General features: G+C 29.1%; 1 protein-coding gene across 1 annotated transcript; it reads right to left on the bottom strand.

The window, feature by feature from the left end:
• Positions 1-1299: 1299 nt before the first annotated feature.
• Positions 1300-2352, bottom strand: LOC117927082. Its single transcript, XM_034846484.1, has 2 exons — positions 2018-2352; positions 1300-1932 (listed from the first exon to the last, which is right to left on the bottom strand). The coding sequence occupies exons 1-2, from the start codon at positions 2222-2224 to the stop codon at positions 1483-1485; spliced, it is 657 nt and encodes a 218-aa protein (XP_034702375.1). The 5' UTR covers positions 2225-2352; the 3' UTR covers positions 1300-1482.
• Between the last annotated feature and the right edge of the window lie 6320 nt (positions 2353-8672).

Here is an 8672-nt window from a genome sequence, read left to right as displayed (position 1 = left end):
GTTGGGAAGTATAAAAGAGATGGAAAAAAGAAGTTCCATTAAAATACGAAACCAATGGATAATGCAAAATGTTTGCGATTTCCAACCAAAAAAAAAAAAAAGGAACTGAATGCATATCCAATTGGGCATTAAACAAGCTTCACGAGTTGAAGCATAGAAATCAACTACCCCTATACCTATGTGGCATTCACCCACTTGCTGCCACTATTTTGAAGTTTTATTCAACTTTAGAAACCCACAATTAATGATGTTCGGGTCCCAAATCTACCATCTTTAATGGGTATATCCAAGCATTGTGTGCTTCTCATTAATGCATTTATACTGGGAGATCTTTTCATATTATCTTCTGTTTCTCTCATTTACTCCTTTTTTTTTTTTTTTGTCTTTTCTTTTCTTAATTTTGGGGTTTTTGGGATTTTCCTTAACATCTTTCAAGGGTTGAAATGTGTAAACAATTTTAATTGTGTTTTTTTTTCCTTGGAAAAATATAGGCTTGGTATGAGAATAGTTTTTTTGTTCTTCAAAGTATAAAAATATAAAAAATATATTTGACAACAAAAAATTATATTTTATTATTAAGAATACAAAATATCGTATTTTCATAAAATATCTTTTAGTTGTTTTTTTAGTTTTTATTTATTTTTAAAAATTATTTTAAGAAATAAATATATAAATATATAAATATATAAAATGATTAAAAAAAACATTAGATATTAAAATTAATTTTAAAACAGATTTAAATATATTAAAAATAAATTAAAAATATTTTAGATTTATTTTAAAAATTATTTTAAAAAATAATTACTAAATACACCCATAATTTAAAAAAAAAAACATAGAAGAATAACGTTTAGAATTTTGAAATTATAAATGCTTCTAAAATTGAATTACAACTTAAATCCAACCCATACCCTCACAACATTTACCTAAAGTGTACAAGATTATTCTCAATTTTGTATGGCTTTACATAGGAAAGTGCTGGCCATGACTGACCATATTCATTGTTTGATTAATTTCATTGATTACTGAAAAACCCATTGTTTCTTTCTTTTTTTTTTCTTTTTTTATTTAAGAAAAAAATAACAAATAATCCCAACACGCAAAATTTAAGAAAAAGAAAAGGTCTTATTTATTTCTATATATTTTTTCGTTTTCATCTCTGAATCCTCTTTAGATTTTCCTTTCCTTTCTTTGCAACCCAATTTCGTCTCTGTATTTTGGAGAATTATGGGCCCAATGGCACATTTGTTTAGTATATCAATAATGGCAAATTTAAGAAGAACAAAAAAAAATATATATTACACATGTATTTATATGTATATTCATACTTGCATTTCTTGAAAAATTTTCAGATACTTTCTACCAAAAATGCACCAATTGTGCATTTTTTTTCTCTGTGCCTTGGATAGAAAGAAAGAGGGAAAGGAAATGAAAGGCAGAGCTTAGAGAGGAGAAAATAAGGGAGAATTTCTACGTCAAAATTTAATGCAATCTGTGATGATGATTCCTCTGCAGCAGCCCTTCCATTATGACTCTCTTCTTGTAGTCCCACGACTCTACCCTCTCCTGTCGCTTCGACGCCGTCTTCGGTGGCAGGAGGCGGCTGCTCCGGCGAGAGAAACTGCAGAGCCAAATCAGCGTGAAGGCTATCGCAAAGAGCCGACCCCAGAAGACGGTGAGCACCAGGCTTACGAGAAACATACAGAGTCCAGAGTTGAAGCACGACGCGTTGGTCATGGTCTCGTCACGGTTCACCTCCATCGCAGGCGGCGGCTTCGGAGTTGCACCGGTTGGGTTCCGGCTGGAGGACGAGAACGAACCGGAGGAAAGTCGTGAATTGGGGTTGATGGTTTCAGACTGGTTCAGTGCCTTTTCGGCGGTTACCGCGGTTACGACACTGATCCTAGATGACCCGGATCGGAAGCTCTTACTCTGAACAAAAAAAAAAAAAAAAAATCAGTCATTGACAACGGTGAAAAACCAGACTCTGAAGCGAGAAACGGATGAATGAACCAACCAGGGAATTCTCGAACAGCGCGGACTTCAGAGCCTTCGAGAACCGCCGAGAGCTTCGCTTCGGCGGACCACCCAAAGCCTCCTCCTCCGCCTCCTCCTTGCTCTTCACTTGGGCATACTCAAAGACGCCGTCGCCGCCGTCTAAATCGCCGGACTCGAGTTCCACCTGCCGGAAACAGACCAAGAACCGTCTCGAGGCGCTCTTCATTGTGCCCAAATCTAGGGCTTCCGATATTGCATAGAATTAGGGTTTTGCAGTGGCGGAGAACACAAGAGACAGTCGCCTTTGGTGGTAGCGCTGGGTGGCGATCCGTCGCGAAGGGGCGGATTTAGATTCACACAAATGAGAGCCTCTGCGGTTTTATCGGTGCTGCCCGAGGTGACCGTTTGGGAGATTTTAAAAAGAGCTGAGCCGTTGGGCAGTGCAACGGGCAACGCCCGTTCCGCCCGTAGTATAACCTTTTCTTACTTTTAAATTAAATAAAGAAATAAAATATATATATTAATGGTATGTGAATATTGGGTTTAAAAATTTTATGTAAAAATTTTAAGAATTGGTAAAAACTTTAAAGATGGTTTCATCAGAATTTAAATTTGGAAATGAAAATAATGCTTTTTCAAAATAAAGTTCAACGTGTGAAAATTTCATTTTAAGGTGGATAAACCTTGAAATTTTGGTTAAAATTTATTTTCATTATAAATAACTAAATAAAAAAAATTGTTCATCTTGCTTTTATCTTAATTATTTAGAGATAAGAAATAAAAAATATCAAATTCTAAATAAATATAAATTTTCTCAATTTTCCATATCAGTAGAAATTAAATAACTTGTATTTACAATTTTTTACTATCAAAGTAAACTATAAAAAATAAAACAAAATGCAATGTTAAAAATTTATTTTTCAAATAAAAAATAAAAATAAAATTATGTTTAAAAGATCGGGGTGCTGGGTTCGACGGTTCAATCGTCGAACCTTGGGCCGGGCGGTTTTTGGAGAACCGAACGGTTCAACACCCCAACTTTTATTTGGCTAAGTGGGCCACTTTAGTCCACTCCCCCCTCACGGCCCAACATTGTTGGCCTACCCCTTTTTTTTTTGGGAAAATGGACTATAGTCTCTTCCCGGCCCAGCATTCACTGCTCCCACTCCCATCTTGCATAATGGGCCCTTAATCAAGGGCTGAACCATAAGCAGCAACCACTTGGCTTGATTGCCCAACTTGGGTAAAGGGATTTGAAAAGCAAAACTCAACATTTTTCCTACAGGCCGCAGCAAGGGGATTTGAACCGCGAACCACAAGCTCAAAATGAGCATTACTATTCCACTATATATATATATATATATATATATTAACCATTAATACATATATATAAATGAATAAATAATATTATTGATTTTTAATTATATATTTTAAATATTTTGTAATTTATTTTTAATTTTAATAAATATTAAATATATATTATAACGTCACTGGTCCGACCAGTGAACTGATAACTTTTTCGGTTCAATACCAGATTCGGTTTTGAAAACATTGGTTTAAACCAACACCTTAATTAGGTGTTTCGATTATATTTATCAAACTTCTCAAAAAAATAAATACAAATAGATAGAATTATTTGGCACATGTGTTGCAAAAACTTGTTTTTAAAAATTGTTTTTTATTCTTTAATTTAAAACAAAAAATTTTAAAATAAGTTTTAAAAAATATGACTAAATCAACAAGTTCATGTTTTCCTTTTAATTTTAATAATCGGTAAAAACAATTTTTATTTATTTTTTATTTCACTTTATTTTTAAATTTTAATTTTAGAGAACAACAGTCAAACAATGTTAAAAAAATTTTAAAAATAATTTTTTAAAAAAAAACAAAAAATTGTTTTTAAATTACATGATAAAAAAAAAAGTCTTAATTTTTTAAAAGCAATATTTATTATCCATTTTAAAAAAGGTGGTTGGCAACCCATGTTTTTCAACCAGATCACCTTTCAATTGGTTTTGTTTAGTGGATTAGGTTCAATGTTGGATTAAATTAACATAACATATTTGTTGTACCCACTTTACCTTTTTCCTCTACAATTTTTCTTGAAGGATAGAAGAATAAATGATATAAAAACCATTAAAAAAAATAGTTAAATCCCAAAATTCAAAATTTAGAAACAAAATGAATTCAAAATTAATATAATTAAAATTTTAGGCACAATCACATCAATTCATAATTACTACTAATTGACAAAATCTCTACCCTTGCTATTCAAGTTTAAAAAAAAAAAAAATCGATAATATTTTTATTCTCTTAATTTATTCCCATCACCATTTTCATAAATGAAAAGCAATCAAATATTGATAACATTTTATTCTCTTAATTTAAAAAATAATATTTATTTTTTTATTTTATGATTTTTTTTCTTTCTATAATTCACATTGAATTTTTGTAAAATTTTTAAAAAGAAACAATAAAATCCATAACGAGTTGTTGGAGTCTAAATTATCAAATTCTTTCTTCTGTCTTTTTAAAATTTTTAGAGATAATTTTTAGAGATTAATGATGATGCCCTTGGATTGACCACCACCTCATTCCAAGTATAAGTAATCGATTAGGGTTCATGCCAATAAATCAACCTAAAAAAATCTATGTAATATATGAAAAATAAAATTTATTTTTAGGAGATGGTAATTTGTTTTTGTTTGGCTTGCCGGATCCGGAGACTCAAGCCACACACATACATGTGAACCTCTTGTAGGCTTGGGCTAAAATCAAAATCCTTTTGGACCAAAGAACAATGGGCCTTATACAAGCCCAATCAACAAAATATTGGACTAAATAAGGAAGTTGCTTGTTATTTTGGTCTTGACTGGGCTTTGGATACATTTAAAATGTTGTCCCCTCACAAGGTTTCTTGTTAATTGAACTTGATTGACTATCGATAACGTCTTAGAAGTGTTTTGAGTCCATTTAGGGGTGATTCTGGTCAAAGTGCTTTTAGAGCTATGTGGGACTAATTTTGGGATGAGTTAAAGTAAGTTAAATAACTTTTTAGCACTTGAAAGTTTAAACTTGGTTTTTTTTTTTTAATTATTTAGAAAATAATTTGAAGTGATTTTTAGTAATTTTTCTAAAAATCACTCTTTTGTTGTATAATGTTTCCTAAAAATATTATCAAAATATATTTTTAATTAATATCCAAATGATAAGAGATTTCTTTTGAAGTGTTTTCATTAAAAGAGTTATTAACAAAAACACTATAGATGTACTTTAACGAGGATTACTCTCATTGTTTTTATTAGAAATGTTTTTAAAAATAATTATCTACGACTTATTTGGTAACTATTATTGAAAACAGTCCTTTGTTTTTTATAACAAAAATAGTTTATTTATTTATTATTATTATTATTATTTTTAGTAAAAAATAGTTTTTCAACTTAGAAAACACATTTATTAAACTTTTGATATAAAATAAAATTTCAATTTTGAAAGCTGGTTGTTTGTTTAGAACAAAATTGAGGAGTTTTCAATTTTTTCATTTTAGAGGGTTGAAGTACCCAAACTCGGATAGTTTTGTTTGTACCCAAGTCAAATACTCTTGCATGAACTTGAATGACAACTCTTGATTAGTGGCTGTATGTTTGTTTTTTTAGTAGAATAAAAAAAATCAAATATTTTGACTTTTTTATTTAATTAAAAGTAATATATAGATATCAATTAATATAACAAAACTGAACCTATTAATAAAAATTTTTTGATATAAAATAAAATTTCAATTTTAAAAGCTAGTTGCTTTTTAGAACAAAATTGAGGAATTCTCAATATTTTCATTTTAGAGGGTTGAAGTACCCAAACTTGGATAGTTTTGTTTGTACCCAAATCAAATACTATTGCATGAACTTGAATGACAATTCTCGACTAGTGGTGGTGTTTGTTTTCTAGTAGAATGAAATTTTTTTTTTTTTTACTTTTTTTATTTAATTAAAAGTAACATGTTAATATCAATTAACATAATAAAACTGAATCTATTAATAATAAATTCACTTAAATTATGTTGATTAATATCAATTGATGACTTTTAACTTAAGAGAAAAAGTCAAATATTTTAATTTTTTTTATCCAATGAAAAAAAACAAAAAAACAAACACCACAATCAGTCAACCCACTTGGGCAGGAAGTCTCCCCAAAACTTTGCCAACAAGCTTCAATAGATCTTTTGAATGACATGGACGAGCTGCTAGCAACTTCTCATTGAAAGAAAAAAAAATGGACAAGGGACAAAGATCAAGGATCCCTCCACCTATGACCATGTATAGACGAGGACTTGTCCCATCAATATTAAATGGTCAATCTTAGGAACATGCCTCAAATTCAAAGAAGACAATCAATTCTAAATTGAAAGGAGGAAAAAGAACAGAGAACATTTTCTAGTCTATCCTCATTGGAAGCAAGTTCACACCTCCATGCTCTACTCCCAACCTCTAAAGCATTTAATAGGCTTGACACCCTACCCCAACCTCGAAGGCATTCAATAGGCTTGAGTAGTCACCATCTGATATTGTTGGAGTCACAAAGTAGTGAATTAGTGCCTTGCAAAGCCGCACACTCACAAGTATTATGAGAAACAAGTGAAAAATGAAAAACATTTTGGAAATTTTTGCATTAAACGTAAATGTATAAATACCTTTATATCTAAAAAAAATAAGCTTAGGAAACTATTTTTCATATTTGAGTTCCCAAATAAATTTTGTTGCCGAAAACATTTAATGTTTACGTTCGAAAATATCATTAGAAGAGGAATCTTAGTGCTTCGATATAAAAAAAAAAAAAAAGAAAGAAGTACTTAGCCTCTTTGATGGTGTTTTCAATAATGATTATATAACCAAAAAGTGATTTTTACTAGAATCACTTATTAATTATTCAATAATCATTTTAAGTGATTTTCTAGATTTTTAAAAGTGATTTCATAAATTTTCAAATCATTTAATTTTTATAAATAAATACTTTTCAAAAGAAAGTGTTTCTAAGTCTCTCAAAATTACTCCATAACAAATTCTTCTTAGTATTTGGAAACACTTTTCTTTTAATAAAAAAGAAAAAAAATAAAAATTAAATTTAAAAATTTAAATAATCACTTTGATAGTCTCAAAATCACTCTTTAACACGCTCTCCTTAATATTTGGAAGTATTTTTTTTTTAACAAAAAATAAGTATTTGATGAAGTATAAAAATTATACTTTTAAAATTTTTAAAAATCACTAATGATTATTGATGTTTTTTCTTTGTTTAAAATATTTTTTTTGTTTTTTTGTTTTTGCTATATAACATAATATCAAAAACATTGTTAAAAACATTTTTTTTTTTTATGTCCAAATATTAATCAATCGATAGAACTAATTTTGATAGAAACATTATAGAATAAAAGTTTTTACAAGAAAATTGTAATCAGACTTGCAGACAGCAGCAAATGAGGCCCAAAATATTATTTTTTTTGTTAAAAGAAATTAAAAAATTATTCAATTTTATCCATACATGGTACATGCAAGCCTTTGTTGGAGCATGGGCTGGGTTAATAACATGTACAAGAAAATTGGGCCTGGCCATCAGCCCAATCACCAATACCTTGGCCAAGTGGAAACTTGAGAAATGAGCTCTGAGATGTCTAGTATAGACTCTAGAAGCCAATTTCTCTACTTTTATGCTACACTTGAATAATGAAAAGGAAGGTCGAAGGTGAAAAAAGGAAGGAAAAGTAAAAGAGAAATAGAAAATATGATTAAATTTGATAAATAATTTTATTATATTTTTTAAAATATTTCATTATTTTATATATAGAATAAAAAATTTTAAAATACATAAATTTATAACAACCTCATATGTTATTTTCCTTTGCAATTTCAAAGGAAAAACAAAGAAAAGAATTTAACATTTACTCTAATTCTTCCTCTTTTTTTTTTTTTCCTTTTCTTAACACCAACTATGATTTTTATGAAGGTTAAAAGCAACATGAAGAATTAAGCATTGTAGAGCTAAACCAATAATAATAATAATAATAATAAATATTGTCTATGAAGAAAGAAAAGAAAAAAGAAAAGTAAATATGAATTCTAAAGTCATTGCAAGAAGTTCCAAGTTACCTCAAAAATGTTTATTTGGATGCAACTTAGTCCAAGAAAACACCCAAACATGACTTTTGAATGAGAATAACGGGCTTGTTGTTTTGTGCTTGACTTCAACTCTCAATTTATTAAAAATTAAGTTCATAAACAATAATTCTAATTTTTATAAGTTTTAATTGTTTCTGTCAAACATTATTTTTTGCAATGTTCCTTGTTCATTTAAAAACTTAATTGAAATTAGAAAGTCAAGTTATCAAATTAAGTTATTAAGGGTATTATTTGACCTGCTAATTAGAAATCTGACTTTTGTCATATTCCTAAGTCATTTCTTGGTAATTAAGATATCACCTTGACTTGGATTTGTAGGTCAAAAGCATATTACCTTTATTTATTTTTTACTCATCAAATGTGGTTTGAGTTCACATAAGATAATTGAATTCAAATAGATTCTTTCAATTAAACCTAGTTTAGTTATGACTAATATCTAATTTAATTACCCCAGTTTAATATTTCTTGTAGCTTGCTCAAGTTCAACCCCTGTATGTAAATATA

Source organism: Vitis riparia, chromosome 12 (assembly GCF_004353265.1).
Source record: "Vitis riparia cultivar Riparia Gloire de Montpellier isolate 1030 chromosome 12, EGFV_Vit.rip_1.0, whole genome shotgun sequence".
Lineage (NCBI taxonomy): Eukaryota > Viridiplantae > Streptophyta > Magnoliopsida > Vitales > Vitaceae > Vitis > Vitis riparia.
The sequence above is the reverse complement of the archived record's forward strand: the minus strand, read 5'-3'. Positions and strand labels throughout refer to the sequence as shown.